The 20249-nt window shown below is 32.1% G+C and overlaps 3 protein-coding genes across 10 annotated transcripts in view; 1 reads left to right on the forward strand and 2 right to left on the reverse strand.

The window, feature by feature from the left end:
* LOC132934884 (metabotropic glycine receptor) overlaps positions 1 to 20249 on the forward strand; it is a 63814-nt gene that overhangs the window by 22848 nt on the left and 20717 nt on the right. For 5 of the 8 annotated variants that reach the window (XR_009663104.1, XR_009663103.1, XM_061001280.1 and 2 more), the window contains 5 exons: positions 14872 to 15008; positions 17728 to 17796; positions 18483 to 18592; positions 18650 to 18885; positions 19745 to 19989. Coding sequence is in view for 6 of the 8 variants with exons in the window: in XM_061001280.1 (XP_060857263.1) it covers positions 14892 to 15008; positions 17728 to 17796; positions 18483 to 18592; positions 18650 to 18885; positions 19745 to 19989 (777 nt within the window). In the remaining 2 variants the exon portion in view is untranslated. Of the gene's footprint in view, positions 1 to 14015; positions 14334 to 14353; positions 14643 to 14871; positions 15009 to 17727; positions 17797 to 18482; positions 18593 to 18649; positions 18886 to 19744; positions 19990 to 20249 lie in introns of those variants that run through there. The other 3 variants (XM_061001281.1, XM_061001282.1, XM_061001285.1) reach the window with 3 other exon arrangements.
* On the reverse strand, positions 134 to 1255 carry LOC132951312 (zinc finger BED domain-containing protein 5-like). The gene has a single exon (XM_061023142.1). It carries the CDS (start codon positions 1253 to 1255, stop codon positions 134 to 136), a length of 1122 nt encoding a protein of 373 aa, XP_060879125.1.
* LOC132951321 (uncharacterized) lies at positions 8302 to 8988 on the reverse strand. The gene has a single exon (XM_061023149.1). It carries the CDS (start codon positions 8986 to 8988, stop codon positions 8302 to 8304), a length of 687 nt encoding a protein of 228 aa, XP_060879132.1.

Below are 20249 nucleotides of genomic sequence, written 5' to 3' on the forward strand. Positions count from 1 at the left end.
ATACGCAAGCGCCTGAAGCCAATTGCAGTCGTGTAATTTTGGAGATAATTGAAAAGAATGATCTTCAAAAAATATTTGGACCTCATGTCTTAATTCGAATAAACGTGCAAGTACCTTGCCACGGGATAGCCACCTAACTTCTGTGTGAAAAAGTAAACTTGAGTTGAGGACTCATCATTTCTTCGCATAAAGCTTTAAATATTCTCGAATTTGTAGACCTTGCTTTTATAAAATTAACTAATTTAACAGCTTCATCAAGAACGAGTTTTAGTTCCCCTGGAAGGTTTTTAGATGCTAAACTCTGTCGATGAATACAACAATGACTCCAGTTTATATTAGGAACTATTTTCATAACGCGACCTCGAAGACCAGAATATATACCCGACATTGACTTTCCACCATCGGTACATAGTCCACAACAATTGGACCAATTAATACTCATTTTTTTGAAATAAAAATCAATAGCATTGAATATGTCTTCACCAGTTGTGCGTTCAGACAATAAATGACAAAGCAAAACATTTTCTTCGACTTCATTATTATTTAAATACCTTGCAATAACAAGTAAAACTGCGAAATTGGTAACATCGGTGCTTTCATCAACTTGAATAGCGAAAATGTTACTGTTTTTTATTCTATCTATTACTGTCAACTCAATATCTTCAGACATATCCTGAATTCGACGAGAAATTGTATTATTTGAAAGAGGAATACTGTTTATCTTTTTTACGTTCTCTTCTCCAAACATACACTGAACGGTATCTTTTATACAAGGAAAAATCAAATTTTCAGCTATTGTATGATTCTTACCACATTTTGCAATACGATAACTAGCTTCAATCGCGTTTTGGTTATCTTTATTAGCTGGCTTTATGTATGATGTCAAAATCGATGTATTCTCATTATTTCTAGCTAAACGTTTAAAAAAATCACATCCTTTATTTTTATAATCGGCATGTTTTGTTTCTAAATGTCTCAAGAGCAGAGAAGGTTTCATGCAGCTATTCGACAATATTTCACCACACACAATACACTTAGGTTTAGGATAGTCAAAATCTCCTACATATGAAAATCCATATTTTACATATTCATCAGTGTATTTTCTCTTTTTACCTTTTTGAAGAACTGAAGACTGTGCATTTTCTGTATGTTGTAACAAATCTTTAGCTAAGTCTTGAGATATACTTGTTAAATGAATATTTTCTCCAACTTGGTCTAGTTTTTTTATTGCACCAGTTTTTAACCATTGATCCATATTTATCACAGTGTACTTATTTAAAATAAATTACAAAATATTAAGCAACCACCGACAATAATTTGAAAAAAATGGAAAATAACGAAAGAAAAGTTTTCATACAACAATCACAGTTTGAAAGCAATCGACATACTGATTCCAATATATTAATATAATATAAAATTAAGTTTTACCCGTGTGTACGAATGTGCGATAACGGTCGATAACGGACCGGCCGAAGTTCAATACACACCAACATCACCGCAACCTACCATATAATAATATTATATAATCTGTATTCTATAATAGTATAATGGTATAATAATATTATAAGATAGTATTTTATGTATAGTCCGGGCAACGAAAACTGGCCGGTGACCCCCGTGACCACCGAGATTGAAATGAATAGTTTTAAATTAACCAAATTCAATATTTTTCCGCCATTACTTAATTTTTTTTCGCGTACCCCCGGTTGGGAACCGCTGTAATAGAGGATCAAAACTCTTGTCTTTGTTCTCAAATTTATCTCCAACAATTGATGAAATAATATTGTCTATGTTTATCTGATGAAACGAAGTTATGATAGTGGAATAATCTGGTTCATTAATTCCTTAATTTTTTTTGTATGTTTTCTTTTCATTTACTATTATAATATTTGATGTAAATATAAAGCTTCAATCACAAAAAATTAAAATCCGTTAATTATAATTATTTATAGTTATCAAGTTATCAACTATTAACTTTCTGTCAGCAACTACTTTACTATAACGATGGACTTTGGAACACCAAACTCCTGACATGCTTCTCTTGATGTTTTTTTTATGTACAATTACATCATTTACTGATTTTCGCATATTATTTGAATCCCAAAGTTGTCTATTGGTTGTTCTTTTTCTTGATCTGGGCATTATGATATTTAAAGTAAATGTAAAGCTTCAATCAAAAAAATTAAAACCATGTAATTATAATTGTTTATAATTATCAAGTTATTAACTATTAACAAGTTCCTTATTCAGTCCAACAAATCCAGGTTTTTGGTCTAATAGAGGATCAAAACTCTTGTCTTTGTTCTCAAATTTATCTCCAACAATTGATGAAATAATATTGTCTATGTTTATCTGATGAAACGAAGTTATGATAGTGGAATAATCTGGTTCATTAATTCCTTAATTTTTTTTGTATGTTTTCTTTTCATTTACTATTATAATATTTGATGTAAATATAAAGCTTCAATCACAAAAAATTAAAATCCGTTAATTATAATTATTTATTGTTATCAAGTTATCAACTATTAACTTTCTGTCAGCAACTACTTTACTATAACGAGGGACTTTGGAACACCAAACTCCTGACATGCTTCTCTTGATGTTTTTTTTATGTACAATTACATCATTTACTGATTTTCACATATTATTTGAATCCCAAAGTTGTCTAATGGTTGTTCTTTTTCTTGATCTGGGCATTATGATATTTAAGTAAATGTAAAGCATGAATCAAAAAAATTAAAACCATGTTATTATAATTGTTTATAGTTATCAAGTTATTAACTATCAACAAGATCCTTATTCATTTAAAACAAATTAAAGAAGCTATCTATTTTTGGTTGAACTTGACAGTCTACCAATTTAATTTCCATATTAGCCTGAAATTAAATAAAATTAAATAAAATTAAAATTGATATTTAAAAGTAGAAAGATTATTAAAATTATTTATATTAATATTAAATGGAACACATAAATGTAAGCCAATATAAAATTAACTTTTTTGACCAAAAACTTTAGTGCAATTTGGTAAGCATGTATTAATATTTTGTTTAAACCTTGTTTTATGTTCATGATCAAATATTGGTATTAAATGTTTGTGTTTATATAAATCTTTCAGAACAGACAAATTATAAATAAATTTGAAGTTCTTAACATTTAGTAACTCATATAAAATGATAGTGCTAGTTTGAAAAGGTAAATTAAATAAATATTTAATAAGACAATTTATAGTAACTTTTAGTCTGGATAAATGGATATTATATGTTCCTCCCCAAAACCATAAGAATAGATTGTACTAGGGATAAATAAGTGTCATCGGCAAAACTAAATAATTCAATATTTATATTTGTTTTTATATTCAAAAGATCATTAATAAAAATTATAAATAATAATGGGCGTAACAGTACCTTGAGGAACTGCACATGAAATTTTTAAAGATTCACTAAACGTATCATCAATTTTAACTTTTTGGGTTCGTCCACTTAAAAAGGATTTCAAAAGGTTATACTACTCTTATACCAGCCCTATTTAATTTCTCTAGTAAAATATCATGGTTTACACAGTCGAAAGCTTTATGAACATCTAGAAAAATACCTAATACTTAATAGTTTTTATCAATATTTTTCCGTATAAAACTATCAACCCCAAATAGCGCGTCATTGGTCGACATTCCGTTTCGGAAACCAACTTGTTTTTTAGAGACGAAAGATTTTGTATTTAGGAAGTTTACTAATTTAACCTTGATACATTTTTCAGATATTTTGGATAAAGTTAGAGATAAAGTGGTCACATAATTTCCACATAATAATTTATCACCCGATTTAAAAAGAGGTATAACTGTACATTTTTTGAAATTCGAAGGATATTTACCAGTTAATAATGATTTATTAAAAATAATTGCTAACGATAAGGAGATAGATTTACGTACAATTTTGAGCAAATAATTTGTCACATCATTTTCATAAAAAAAAGTATGATTCTTAATTTTTGCAAGGAGTGCTTCAATTTCATTAGGTTCTATTTGCTTAAAGAAAATACTGTTTTCAATAATATTATGATTAAATAAGAATTTATCAGAATTTTTAAAATGTTCTAACTCTAAATTAGATCTCACATTTACAAAAAAAGTATTAAGTTCATTACAAATATCAACTTTTGATTCAATAACAATACCATCTTTATTGATTATTCTAGTATGACTAGTATTTATCATATCAGATTTTAAGGTATATGAGGGAATATTTTCATTTGTGTAAAAATCTGATAACATTAATATAGTTGCATAATGATCAGTAATATCGCATCTTAGTATATATGAATTAACTTTATTAATTTTAATGTTTTTGATAAAAATATGATCAATGCAAGATCCCGAAAGATTTGTTATTCTAGTAAAATTATTAATACAAGGTAGGTATCCATTTCTAGCCATAATATTTAAATAATCATCGCTTTTATTTGAATTTTTTAAAATATTTATATTAATATCGCCACAGAAAATACTTAAAAATGTATTCATTATTTGAGATAAAAATAGTCTAAGCCAATAATACAATTATTAAGATCATCGTTAGGAGATCTATACATACAAATTAATGAAAATATAAGGTCATCAACTTTAATTATAAGCTGCATAGAATTACAATTTAATAAAACTTGTTTATCAATTTGTTCTATATTTAGAGAATCTTTAATAAAAATAGTAACACCATCACTTTTATTAAAAGTTACTACAGAGTTGATGGTTTATTACCATTTAATTTAAATTCAAAATCATTAATGAGCCATGTTTCACATAAAAAAATAATACTAAAGAAGGATTTTTCATCTTTTCTCACAAAAATATCCGCATTTGATAACCAGACGAATTTATATTGTTTATCTTTCGCGGCAGATCTTGTTAGAGCAAAAAGTGCTCGCTTTGATTTGGTAAGACGTTCATTAACGAAATATTTGTTTTTTTCCCAATTTCTTCAACAATCAAAACACAATTTTTATTGGTTATTTTAGGAATACCTGTTAGGGATTGAATCACAAATTCACAACAAGTACCTTAGTGAATTTCTGTCTGTATTCTCTCCAACCGGAACTTCCGTCAAAACCTCATTTATATATACATTCTACCAAATCTGGTTGTATATCATTAATGAATTACTGAAGAACTGTATTCTGCACTTTTACGATTCGGTTATTACAATACTGTGGTCAGGTGGATACATTCTTTATTTATAATTTTTATGATATCGTAAGAAGGAAAAACATATACTTATTTCTCTTTTAGTCGTTGGCGTAATATCATATATTGTTGTTTGGTCAAATTTAAATCTAAAAGAATAGCCAAAGCTTATTCTGGAAGAAAAGTTTTATTAATATTAGACTTATGCATGGAAATTGTATATGCTATTTTAAATTTGTAAACTCGAGTTGGTGTTGTTTCGGTCTTTTATTGGATAACTGTTGAGGCATGTGAGAACTATCTTGAGAACTATACAAGTTTAACAAATGTTGAATTCTTTTTTTTTGTTTTTCACAGCTTTCTTGAAAAAATTGCTTTGGTCATCTTCGGCCTTCACTCTTAGGATTAATGGCCTAGTTTTTATTAAAATAAATCATTAATTTAGTAATCAACCAAAGATAATACACATTTTTCACTACAGACTTAAACATAATATACTTGTACAACATTTATTTGCAATACGACCACATTCTTTTAATTTTTTTTAAAGGCTTGATAAAAATTAAAAATAACCGAAGGAATATTGTTTGAATATTGTGTTTATCTAACTTATTTTCTACATATTCAATTACGATATTTCGAGATTGGGCGTCCGGTGTTACACGTACGTTGCGACAGCCCGGCCCATTTCGAAATATTGGAAAATTTTTGCACCAAAATTTAGCATACAATTAGCATGAATATGCATGACTAAAATTAAAATTTGCATGGTATTGGCTTAACTGCAAAACTCAAAATTTAATGGGCCGGGCTAGCGCAACATTGCTCCAGCCCGGCCCATTAGAGAAATTTTGCGATTTTTGTAAAAGTGATACCGCCAATATTTAGCACGCCATTAGCATGAATTCGCACGACAGTCAACCGGAATTCGCACGACATTTTTTAATGGCTAAAAAACCGTTTTGGCGATTTTACCGTTGCGCCAGCCCGGTCCATTAGAGAAATTTTGCGATTTTTTCCGTTTTGCTCCTAGCAATCTATGATTAATATAATTACAATACCATAAAACACCATCAATACATTTTGGTAATTTACAATATTATGAACTTTTTTATTATATGATTCAATGTTTTATATCTAATTTTTTTCTATTTTAAACCATTAATTACAATAACTTGTCGGTATAAAAATAATCACCTCAAGGTAATTATATATTAATCGTGTTATTTTTTTCCCAAATGGTAGAAATATTTTTTATCATTTTATTTTATTTTATTGATTAGGCGTCGTCTCTGAATATTTATTCGTCAATAATGTAATTGATGATACACAAATACTTTAAATCAGTGTTTCTTAAACTGTGTTCTGTGGGACACTAAGATTCCGCGGAGACCACTTGAGGGTTCCACTAAACTTATGTGCTTTTTTCAATGAAGAATTTATATTTGAGATGTCCTATTTGTCTGTTTTTTTAGAAGCACAATACAGAATTATTATTGTTATTATTATTAGGTATTATGTATACAGTTTTTTTAATGTCGTGCGAATTCCGGTGACTGTCGTGCGAATTCATGCTAATGGCGTGCTAAATATTGGCGGTATCACTTTTACAAAAATCGCAAAATTTCTCTAATGGGCCGGGCTGGCGCAACGGTAAAATCGCCAAAACGGTTTTTAGCAATTAAAAAATGTCGTGCGAATTCCGGTGACTGTCGTGCGAATTCATGCTAATGGCGTGCTAAATATTGGCATATATATAAAGTCGATAAGTATATTTTTTCTATTGGGCCGGGCTGGCGCAACATTGCTCCAGCCCGGCCCATTAAATTTTGAGTTTTGCAGTTAAGCCAATACCATGCAAATTTTAATTTTAGTCATGCAAATTCATGCTAATTGCATGCTAAATTTTGGTGCAAAAATTTTCCAATATTTCGAAATGGGCCGGGCTGTCGCAACGTACGTGTAAAATACACTGATGAGGTTCAGTTCTTCAATTGAGGAATTTTAAAAGATGAAAAAGATGTGGCGCTAATCATGTAACGAGACAAAATCGCATAGTCCTCAAATAATAATGAAATTATACCTATCGCGCCATCTATTGAAATAATTGGCATCCTGTCAAACATGTCACAGTCGACAGAACGCACAACTCTCCGACACTCATAGAGTACACACGAAAACTGACACAAGATATCGCTAATATAGCACACATATTGATAGATGACTATTACCGCCGGTATTAAACCTTTATTTGTATACTTAGGAACCTAAAATTATATAATTTTTAATTTAAACTAGGTAATAATATAAGTAATATTATATATGTCATTAGTAAAAACTAACCACATTATATTCCTGATTACACCTATAAAGTCGACATCATTACTGCACGGGCCGGGTACGAACAATAATAAGCCGTGCCGCCTGGTCACCAAAATTTTCCTAGTTACACCACTAATCCCCGACCGACCTGTGTGGTATGTGTGTATATGGTATAGTACTCAACAGGAATTGGACAGGTTCGCCAAGCAAAACCTGTGAGTACTAGTTATAGGGGTGGGGTGTGTAGGTGTGTGCTTAAAAACTATGTGAATAAATGTATAACAGTAAGAGTTTAGGCACAATATCAGCGTATAATTTCAGTTAATAATAATACACGGGCCTTCTGGCCGAACGAATATAATAATAATATGTAAATAAAAGCTCACAAATATGACGGTGCTTGGCTGGCCAGCTGCTTACCCTTCCTATAATGTTTATAACAATAATAATAATAATAAACGGCACTATGCGTCGCTACAATAATTTAAAAAAAATATATAAAATTCTGGCAATTAGCGCCTTACATAAAATAATATATAAAATTCTGGCGATTAGCGCCCTACAAAAAACAGTAATATACTTTACGCTGATTCGCGCACGTAATAATTCATCGTTCCGCGTAGGCACTACGGAACGGACTGCTCGCCCCGGCGGCCTATGCTGAGCGATGCCGTGTCACGGCCTAACCTACATATTATGCAATAATACCTTTAACAATAATTAAATAATTATACGACTGATTTGTGCTTGTGCCCAGTCGGTGGCGGGATGTATTGTGGCGGCGACATCCTCCCCCCGTTGAAAATTCATTTTTCAACCTCGTCAGTTTGATCAATGGGCAAGCGGCATAGTTTCACTACCGGTCTGGTTAGATCTGAACCATTAGCTAATTTTACTGTAACCACCCGAACGAGGGTCCAATCCTTACCAGGATGCACCTTCACAACACGTGCTAGCTTCCATCTTGTAGGTGCTAAGTTATCTTCTTTGATGATTACTACATCATTTACGGCTAGTGGCCTCGATCCTGACGTCCATTTTTGCCGTATTTGGAGCTGTGGGATATATTCCGCGTACCACCTGTTCCAGAAGCTCTGAAGCAGCCCTTGAACTAGCTTCCATCGTCTTAACGCTGTTATCTCCTTTTTTTCGATCACTAGTTCTGGATGGAATATTAACGGGCCTCCTATTAAGAAATGAGCAGGAGTGATTAGTTCCAAATCATTGGGATCGCTACTCATGGGGGTAAGGGGCCGACAATTCATGCATGCTTCTATTTGGCATAATAGTGTTTGCAATTCACTCAGGGTCAAAGAGATGCCCCTTACTACCCTTGTGAGGTGGAATTTGGCGGTTTTTACTGCGCTCTCCCATATTCCGTCAAAATGTGGCGGTGCGGGTGGATTAAACTTCCAATTTATTCCTTCTGATGCTAGACAACCATCAACCTTCTCACATAAACAGCTAGCGTGCTCCAATAAAATTCGTTCCATTATCACTCCAGACCATGTTCGGCTTTCCCCTTCTGGATATGAATTCTCTAAACGCTGCTAAGAAAGCATTGGCTATTAAATCTTATACTGCCTCAATGTGGACTTAAATCTTGTTGAGAAACATACAAATATAGCAATCCATGACTTTTTTCCCGGCCTTCCTCTAATTCCACTTCTGATGATCAGCGGGCCTGCAAAATCAACACTGGTAGTTGTGAATGAATAGCCGTGAGTGCTGAACGCGTTGCTTTGGAAGCGAGCCCATTATCAGCTGGTCAAACGTGGGGCTTGCCCTTTTGCATATGACGCACTGCCGAACAACTGCAACTGCAACTGCAACAAAAATAACGTGCAACTGCTCTGCCTCGCGTTGGCCAATATATCCTTCTGACTTCTGCTAGGAGTGCTTGTGGACCACAATGTAGCATTCTGTGATGACAGTCCTTGTAGATTAACCTTGTAATTAAATGATCAGGTGACAGTATTGGATTTTTTTGCTCCCACTAATATCACTAATATCCGTTGTCAATATATGGACATAGTGATCTGATTCTGCTTTTGCGTGGTATCTCCATACCATTTTTCAATGCTATCATGTCCTTTCCAAATGCTTCCGTGTGTGGTCTTTTTATTAATACCTCTTTCGCCCCTTGGAATTCCTGGACCGTTAGATACTGGCTCCAAGACCCCTTTCTCTTAAGTCGTAAATACTCCACAAACCGTCTCAGCCATGATACAGCACGTGTTAGCCTTCGACAGTCTGAATATCTACTTACTAGATCTCTTGATCCATCAATGGTACTTAACGCCAGCTGAAGAGGGCGTTGTTCTGGAAACTTGTCTTCCTGTGGTGGCTGTGCCAAGGAGTTTTTCCAAGTTTCATCCCCTGCTGATAGCCAACCAGGACCATTCCACCATAAGTCTGCGTTTTGCATCTGCTGTGGCCTTAGGCCTCTTGAGCATTTATCAGCTGGGTTTTCCTCTCGCCTTACATGATTCCATTGTGCTGCCTCACTCAGATCCAAAATTTGCGTCACTCGATTTGATACGTAAGTTTTCAAACGAATATTCTGGCTGTTTAGCCAACTAGCACAATTGTTGAGTCGGTCCACAACTTAAAGGACTTAGAAGGCATTTCCCGTGACTGTGCTACTTTTTGAACCAACTGTGCTAGTAGCAATGCACTGTTCAGTTCAAGACACGGTATTGTGATATTTCTTAAGGGCGCCACTCGTGTCTTTGCACACAAAATTCTTGAGTGCCAGTTTCCCTTGTTATCTCGCGAGCGCACATACACGCTGGCCCCAAATGCTTCCAAATGATCCACGAATCTGCGCCACGTTACTAATTTCAGGCCTTACCTTCTTTGGTATTCGTATGGTCACTAGCTGCTCGAGTTCTTCGTAGAATTGTCTCCATCTCTCCTGAATTTCATTCGGCAATTTTGTATCCCATTCAATTTTCATTGCCCACAATTGCTGGAGAAATATCTTCCCCTTTATCAGCACTGGTGACAGGAAACCAAGTGGGTCGAATATTCGGTTTAGCTCTAATATCATCATTTTGGTTAAGTGTCCCTTATTTTCTCGGCGTAATTTTGAATTGAAACTCATACGCAACTGGCTACCATTGTAATTCCAATGACTTTACTAGATCTTGATCTCCAATGTCCAGTGAAAATAACGGTGACTCCCCATGCTCTGATAATTTCTGCCGTACAAGTTTAGAATTTGAGCACCACTTTCTTAAAGGTAATTTAGCAGAATCCACGATCATACTTATATCCTTTTGCAACTGACAGCATTTTTCTTCAGTCTCGGCGCCTGTCATTATATCATCCAAGTCTTCAAGAATTGCCTTCGATTCTGTTGGGTGTGATTGCTCAGTTGATGTAGCTAACGTAACAAGGCAATAGATGGCTAGAAATGAAGCTGATGTAGGTAATTGTAGTGAGATAGTACTCTCGCAACTCTTCTTCAGGATTTGACCTCCAGAGGACCTTTTGTAGCCTCCAATCTTCCCTTGCTACCTTTATTTGTCGGAACATCTTTTCAACATCTCCGGTTATGACAACTTGATGCTTTCGAAATCGCGTAAATATAGACAACAATTCTTGCTGAACCGTGGAACCACACTTCAACACTTGATTTAACAATAGGCCTGTAGTGCGTCTGGCGGATGCGTCAAACACTACCCTCCCCTCACCAGTCACCTTTGTAGTGAGGCTGGAAGCCTTGACTATTGCGTGGTGGGGTAAATAGCAGTCGATGTGGTTGCTAAATATGCTTTCAGTTGCTTCTTTCATGTGCCCCAAACTTATGTGTTCGTGCATGAACTGCGTGTACTTTTTTTTTCAAACATTCATCATGCAGTCTTCTTTCTATATTTAGAATCCGTGATGTTGCCATGGCCAAGGTCGACCCTAATTCACTAATTGATGGCTTTACTGGTAACTGCACTACAAATCGTCCTTCATCATCACGAATATTATTTTGCTTAAAATGATCTACTACTTCTTGCTCTTCTAAGCATTTGCGGTTACTCTTTGATGTCTGCCCGAAATTAGCACAACCATTCACTAATTCTGTCGCCAACTGTTTTCTAATGCTTCACCTAGGGAATTTGTCCCCAGAAGGCAGTTTACTCCTACCTTGCCAGTGACAATCCATCCCAAGGCACTATCCTGTAAGCTTAACGGCCCTGTACCGATCATCTTACGTTCTGATTCGATTATGTCAAAAAAGACACCTCCACCTATTAGAAGATTTGGTGACCCGTCATTTGATCCGGTAAATAATATCCGGCGACAAATAATCCGCGACATTTGGTCCGGTTCAAAAAGAACTTGTACCAAAAATATCCTGCTAAAAAATGTCCGGTAACAAAAAAATATAAAATATAAATATATAGTTTTATTTTAATTAGTTGTTATTTTATCTTCATAATTTTCAAAAACGTCATAATTAAAGTAATAATATAGAATACAAATGTTTATAAATTAAAATTATGAGCGATACCCTTCAAATACGTAATGATATTTGAAGTTTCATAGTTTTCTACTGTATTTTTAAGACGTTGGTCTGTTTTTATATTTTTTTTTTTTTGTAGGGTTATTTTCCCCCAGATTAATTTTTTCTAGTTTTGCTTCTTGGAGCCCCTGTTCCTGCTTCAAAAAAGATATAAATTTCCAAATAGTCGTATGATGACTTCCCAATGATGCATTGAAAGCATGGTGCCAACCTTCAACAGCATTGTTTGTTCGAGGTTGGTCATTAATTACATTGTCATAACAGTTCCACATTTCTATTGGAAATAATGGTTTTTTTCTTCTATTACGAACTGTTCAACCTATCCATGTTTCCTCAAAGTAATCTACTATAGGTTCAAACAATTGTTCATTATCAATAAAATATTGGGATAATAGGATAGTATTAAAAGATTTTACTACATCAAGGACTGGCACAAATGCTAAAGCACATAATTGTTTAACATGGAGAGCAAACGTTGAGTCTTCTGCATATTTCTTTTGTAACCCAGTAGATTGTACTTTACGCCATACACACTGGCCAAAATGAAAAAAACATCCACTTATATGAGCATTAGGAAAAATTTGTTTGAACGCCGAAACAAAGGATTGCTCAAAATCTATTTTAATAGATTTTGGGTTCAGATCTGGTTTAATACAAGGAATTGCCTTAAAACTTCAGCGTATACTTTCTTTGTACGACTAGTCATTAATATATACACTAATGGAATAACTAAGCTACGTGTGTAACAATGAATTGTATATAATTGTGAAAATATCGAGAGAACAGATTTAAAAGTTCCGTCACCAAACAAGTCATCTGTTTCTTGAAGCATATTTAAATTGTAATGAGTAGTTAAAATTAAAATTCTGCTTTCACTACTACCACTATCGTTTGCCAAAAATGTTTCGTTTTTGTTAGTCAATTTATATATTTCAGGAATAATTAAGTCTTTGGTATTACTTGGATTAACTGGAGCATTTTCTTTTATTACTCGAGTCCGTTGAATAGTCCTTGACAATGATTTTATAATAGGTAATTGTCCAATTACCGGAACAGAAGTTTGACCCAACACATTTGAAATTATATTTCTTGTAGAAGTTATTTCTGTTATAGCAGTATCCTTTATAGTATTCACCAGTTCTTTGGCCTCAATTTTGGCTAAGTTTGGAGCATGCGAATGATCAGTTTCTTTTAAAATCGATCCTACGAAAAAAAAAACAAAACATTGTATGAAATGTGGAATGTACAATTTGAAATAAAGTCTACATCAAAATAATTATCTAATGTTTTATTTTATAAATATTATTATTATTATTATTATAAATAAATATAATTAATTAAATTCTATTAATTTAGTCTACAAATTTAAGTTCATACCCGTTTCGTCTTTCGTTGTTGTGTAACATCGGCTTTTACATGACAACTTTTTACACTCGGTACAACGCCATACTACTTTTGTTTCATACACATCATGAATACTAAATAAAAAACCTTTATTTATAAGCATATTTTTGCCTTTTTGGCTTTTTATAAATGTAAGTGGCATTATTTAAAGTTAACGTTATTCATACACGTTTGCAAACGGCTAGGTGTTCACATGTACTAAAATCGAAAAAAACGGATGTATCGCTAACTCCAACATTATAATAATTTATATCTGATAAATCGTTGAGAACTGATTAGATTCGTTAATTTGTGGTTTTTCTGACCGTTTTCTGTATATAAGGTAGATTATATATAAATATATATATATAGGGACTATTATTGATTATTTTTCTAAAATACTATACGTACTATACTATACTATACATTTTTAACTAACTAACTAATTTCTATATATTTATTTCATATTTATTTTCATAACTAATTTTTATATATTTATATTCTATATTTTTTTTATAATGACGTTTTTAAAAATTATGAAAATAAAATAACAACTAATTAAAATAAAACTATATATTTATATTTTATATTTTTTTGTTACCGGACATTTTTTAGCAGGATATTTTTGGTACAAGTTCTTTTTGAACCGGATCAAATGTCGTGGATCAATTGTCGCCGGATATAATTTACCGGACCAAATGACGTGGAACCAGAAGATTTACGCTTCTTCTCTGGCAAAATTGTGGATCTGCGAGACTTCTTGACAATTCATTCGGAATCCTCCAACCTTCTTTGCGCTCTGCATACGAAGCTAGATCCGTGACCATATTTGGTAACACGTAACACACTAATCTTAACTGATATTCCCTGATTGAACGCTTACTTCGACATATGAAGTAGATCGAGCTTCAGTAGACCCTATGCCACTTATCGGTAAGGATGCCTTTTTTGTTGGTAACATCAATAGATTTGCTAGCTTCTTAGAAATGAAGTTGACTTGGGAGCCACTGTCTAGAACCCGAGTGATATAGGGAAATGTAGAATTGCATCACAACAATTTGCGGCCATATTGATAACGTCACCAACGCCGGAGGAAAAATTTGTGTTCCGGGATTTTTACACTCGTTTACCCATGTACTATTTGAATCCAAAAGGACGCATTGGTTGCCAGACGTGAAATATTTTAGTTTCATTTTCAGCTACCACATTACACTAATACCAATATCCCGATCTTGTGATTGTGTAAGCAACTCGACTTTTAACCATCAATCTATAAAAGAACATAAACATTTTAATAATTATTAATTACTGACTCGAGTATTATTTAAAAACAACAAAATCGTAAAGGTCGGGGAATCATAATATTATTTTTAAAAAAACATGTATTTAATTTATTACATGTTAGTTTGTGATTATATTTTTATACTATATTTACTATTGGGTTGGCGGTTAACTTTTTCTTATTTTTCAGTTCCGGTTGATTAAATTAAAATGAAGATTCAAAAATCAGATGCCATGATTCGGACAAGTTTACTGACTGTACAAATGATAATCATCGCTTTCAATCTGGTCCTGATTGTGGTAGTGATCAACAAAAGAAAATGCAAGGTATTGTTAAACATATCAACGTCATTAACTATATCATTTTTTACTACCTCATTCAGCTAGGTTACCTATAAGCTTTATATGATTTATAAGCTTACATGTATTATCTGACTGTCTTGGCGGCAAACATTGATGAGGGCCCGTGAGACTACAAACCCTATTGGTACAGTAGCTGGTACAGTAGCTGAAAATAGGTTAGACATTAAATTGTCGAAACGTCAGTTCTGTAGGCTTCAATTGGTTACTGGGTCTATTAAATTTGTCATGATGAGCTCAGTCCGTCAGAAGCAAAAATCATAGCTGTACAGATGTTTTCTCTACCTAGAACCATTAAAACTGTACAGAGCGTACTAGCTAGGTAGGTCTCACTAGCTATATTTATTGAGGCAACGTACACTGTTTCAAATAGGACATAATCAGAAGACTGCTATAAGTAAATTGAAACAAAGTATATCGTCTGCGGACCTACGATTCGGAGGCCACCGATACCGAGTTGCATATATATATATATATATATATATATAGACGCTAGCCAGTGGGTTTTTAGATTTTAAGACTGTTATCCTACATACTGACGATGATAATTATCATTTACTTATAATATTATACGATTAAAAATACATCGAAGCTCAACAAAAATTCCATAGCTATGAATTTTTGCACCATATATTGGGATTGTGCTTTAAAATAGTGAGCGATGCGCGGCAGCATTTACTAAGACAATAGAAAAAAAGAGCTTACCATCGCCACTAGGGGCATATACCGTTTACACAAAAATTTGAACTTACAGTTTCTGCTGATTTAAAAAAGGTTTGTTTCCCGTTTCTATTTGCTACGGTAAAATTGTTATAATATATTCATTTTTTTTAGAAACATTTTTACATTTTCACGTATTTACTTACGTGTGTAATAAATTATCAGTATTATAATTTACAAAATATGTTGAATATTCCTCTAAAAATAATAATAATAATATCTAATAACTAATATTTACAAAAGTCATTATTGGTACATATAAATTATATTACATACTATTTAGTATTTTGTTGTAGTTTCTATAAATATAATAATAATTAAAAAGTGATTATGTGAGGTTTATTATCTGAATGATTCAGAAATATTTTGAGTCACGTCAGGTGATGACTGCTCAGTTATTTTACGTTTAATGCACCGTAAAAAATTTATTTTGGACATTGAATTCAAATGCTTTTTTCTCCTAATCTTTTATTTAAACAAATGAATAAGCATTATACTTAGTTATTATTATAACAAATGTATTTTATTAGATGCAATATGAACAAATATTATGAACATTACAAAATATACTTAAAAATCATGTGTTTATGCCTTAAAAAATATATATAAAATATTAAATATTTTTTTAAAAACTACTACTACATTTTAGCTATTTTTTAAATAATTTTTAAAAAGATGTATATTAAAAACAGTTCATTTTATTCTCATGATTGCCGTAGACTTCCATTTTTAAACCAGTTTTTTACACTACTCTTAAATTCCAGTTCACACGCGTTAAAAGTCTTTAAGCAAACATCTGAAAAATAACATAAAACCAGATTAAACCAATTGTTTGTTGGAGAAAATATAATTTACAGGACACCATTTAAATTTGTTTATTTGAATAAATATTGTTTATACAATATATTAAATGTATTTTAACATATTACCTTTTATAATTGTAGTTAGTTTTAATTGCTTCAGCTGGTTGTTATTTCTAAATCATGTCCATGAATATTGAGTGGCCTATTTATTAGTAAAAACTCTTGCAAATACATTTTTTGTGAAATTATGAACATTAAGACCACCAATTTGGGTGACAAAATTGATCTAAAAATGCATTTAATTGATGTTAACAGCTGTGTTGTAAAAGTTGTTGTCGTCTAGTAGTTTTGTTTCAATATTTTGAAGAGCTTCAACAGTCGTAATTAGGAACAAACTAACTAAGTTATTTTCATTACTTATATTTAAAGATACACCGTCGTCCATTATTGTATCCAAATTCTTATCAATACGTTTGACATACCTATGCAATTGTGGAAGCAATTTGTTCAGCCATATTTTGGTGATTTTGTTCATTTTGCATTTGATTCACTACAAAAATATGAATTACAATAAATTTATATACATTTATATTTACAATATGTACTTATTTTAAATTAGTTAACAAAAAAATATTAGGTAGATACTTATAAATTGTTAACAAATAACATCACACAAAATTATTTAGTATTAAGATACATACAATAATATACATAGGTACCTACATATTAAGGTACATATTAAGTTACATGGTATAATATTACAATTTGTTTCCAATGATAATTATTTCTGGTATCAGTTCTTCTAATATACTGCCATTTACACAATTTAGTGTTAAATATTACAGGAAATGTTTGATTTATAATTTTACTATACTTAAATGTGATATTACATAACGGTAATCTCATATACCACTATGGCAGGAAATTACATATCAGTATCGCAATTCAATTTTTTTCTCTTACTTCCATTTGAAGGCACATAGATATTACAATGTACCGTCACTTTTGAGAGTAAAAACAGACGTCTCATAGGTAGTAACTTCATCTTTATGCACACACTAATTGGACGGTTTTTAAGAGAAAGGGCTTTTTAAAGGAAATTGAAAGTATAAATGTTCAAGATCTTATCATATAATAGTTATTATAATTTGTTTACTTTACAGACGATTTCATTGAGTATGTGGACGTTATTGGTAACTATGATAATCGGCTCCGTAATATTGGATATTGAAGTAAGCTATTAAATTACGTATATTAACATTTAAACATACACAATCGATTAAAACAATTATATCCAATCATGTGTAATAATATTTAAGTTATGTATTTATGTATGTACTAATATATTTTTTCTATAACCTAATTGCTACTGTTAGGCTGCCACTAAGGTAGAATTAATGACTCTAGTAGTCAATTTTTAAAAATACTCCCCACCTAGGGATGGCGCCGAACCACCATTAATTATTTATTTTTATAACGAATGTTACACTTTGTTTTTTCATAACCTTTATCATTTATACATTACATAATTATAAAATATAATAAACGTAATAATATAATTTAAGAAAACCATATAAGATAATATTTTCTTTACCTCGGATTACATATTTATAATAAGTGTAACTGTATATTACAGTTTTTGTGTGTCCTGGAGAACCTCTTATTAGATAATAGATCTTATTGGACTTATCTTGTTAAAAAACAACAGCTACAATGCAAGGTATATTTTACAAACCTGTGGGAGTGGGAGACAACCCTAACCATCCCACCAAAGGTAGCATATTAGACTTTCAATCGGCACTTAGTAAAATTGATCGAAATTTCAAAATTTGGTCAGCAATTTTAAATACTACACCCCCAGATTTTTTTTAAGATTGTGCCTGTAAAGCTAACATATGTATGTTTTCTCGTTTTTTAGGTTCTCCTCCAATACTTTACACCAACATTACCATTATGCCTTTTAGCGCCATGGCTCCGGGAATTGGGGTTTGTGATATTCTACGGCGCGATCGATCTGAAACTGTATAGGTAATTGTACGACATCAATTCATTTATTCAGTTTTACTAATATTTACATATCAATAGGATTCTGATGCAATTTCGTACTAGAAAAGCACACTGTTGGACAATTACTGACAAAGATCTGCTGAAATATTTATTGTTTGGTGTTATTGTGGTAATTGTCTACCTCACCGCCTGGACTGCAGTTAGTCTTAACTTCTTTAATGAAGGATGGGTCCTCCTGATCCACGTTGAAACCGAAGATGGCTTATTGTATACAACGTGCAAACCTCAGTGGTGGAATCACGTTACAGAATTCGGTAATCATCTAATGTATAACATATTATTTTATACTAAGTAAAATATTGCTACCGATAAAATTAAAATTTACCCTATATGGATGTGCACAGGTTTTATGGAGGCTGTACCTACTTCTATCCTGTATTATGAACCTACGCCCAATGTTCTAAAAGGATTTTTAGGCGAACAATATTATTTTACTTTTCGGATGCTTAAAACATTTTCAAACTCTATTTTTTCATTGTGAATTCATAACGCATAAAGTCCTGAACCCAATTTCTGAATTCCGACAGTATTTATTTATTTTCATTTGTTCGATTTTTGAAATGATTTGTAATTTGAGTAGTATAGTATTACTTAAAACAATGTAAAATATATAATAACACAATCAAAATATTAACATTGTTTATAAATAATATAATATTGCTCACTGCCCCGTATTTACGCGGCGTGAAAAATGAACGAAATATAGATGTGACCGCTATGAAGCGCTGTAGTCGCCCATTAATAACTTATGGAGTCAATTTTGGACATATAATCAAATTATTTAATAACTTAAACAAAAACTGTATAGTTATAGATGTCTTAACTCTTTTAAAGTGGACATATTCGAAGAACTTACAGTTTCCACATAATCAAAATGTCAGAATCTGCCTAAATGACAACGAAAATACTATATCATACCACCTACTTCTGCATCTACTTAAGATCGTTATTCATTCATCTTTAGCTCATTTTTGACCAAATTAATTGTTTTAAAAAACGTTGGATCAAATGTATTTTAGTTAAAATCAAAATATATTTTGGCTGGAAATACGTGTTTTTATTAGTAAGTTAAAAGTTGAGAACTAATTATGAAAAATATTTTTTGACCTACAGGTGAACTATTGATTTTAACCGTGGGTTTGTATTATGGAAATTCAGCACGTAATGCCCGCGTGCAGTTTGAAGAACGGCGTTTTCTCTTTTACGCAATTATAACGGAATTAACGTTTAGTACTATCCATAATGCTATCCGTACAGTCTATCCAATACCATTCCATCAGGATGTGACATTCATAGCCGCCTTTTTCCGCAGCCTGTTAACAAATACTCTTGCACTGATCATCATATTTGCACCAAAGGTATGATCTATAATTATACCTATATATTATACTATATTACTATAATACTATAATACTATACTCAATTTTGGTTAGGATTGAACCGCTTTTGCGTCCGCAGACTGTGTTTTTTTTTTATGTAAAAAGTGTAAAATCAAAACCTGGATTTTAGTATTAATATGATACAGCCTAATGTCCTAATATTAAAATATATATATATATATATATATATATATACAAATACGCAACCACACAGTACACACCTTTGTATAAAGTACTAA

Source organism: Metopolophium dirhodum, chromosome 1 (genome assembly GCF_019925205.1).
Source record: "Metopolophium dirhodum isolate CAU chromosome 1, ASM1992520v1, whole genome shotgun sequence".
NCBI lineage: Eukaryota > Metazoa > Arthropoda > Insecta > Hemiptera > Aphididae > Metopolophium > Metopolophium dirhodum.

What these genes read in the sequence shown, in the direction of transcription:
- LOC132951312 (XM_061023142.1), bottom strand. Translation starts at nt 1,255, where the DNA reads ATGGATCAATGGTTAAAAACTGGTGCAATAAAAAAACTAGACCAAGTT.
- LOC132951321 (XM_061023149.1), bottom strand. Translation starts at nt 8,988, where the DNA reads ATGGAACGAATTTTATTGGAGCACGCTAGCTGTTTATGTGAGAAGGTT.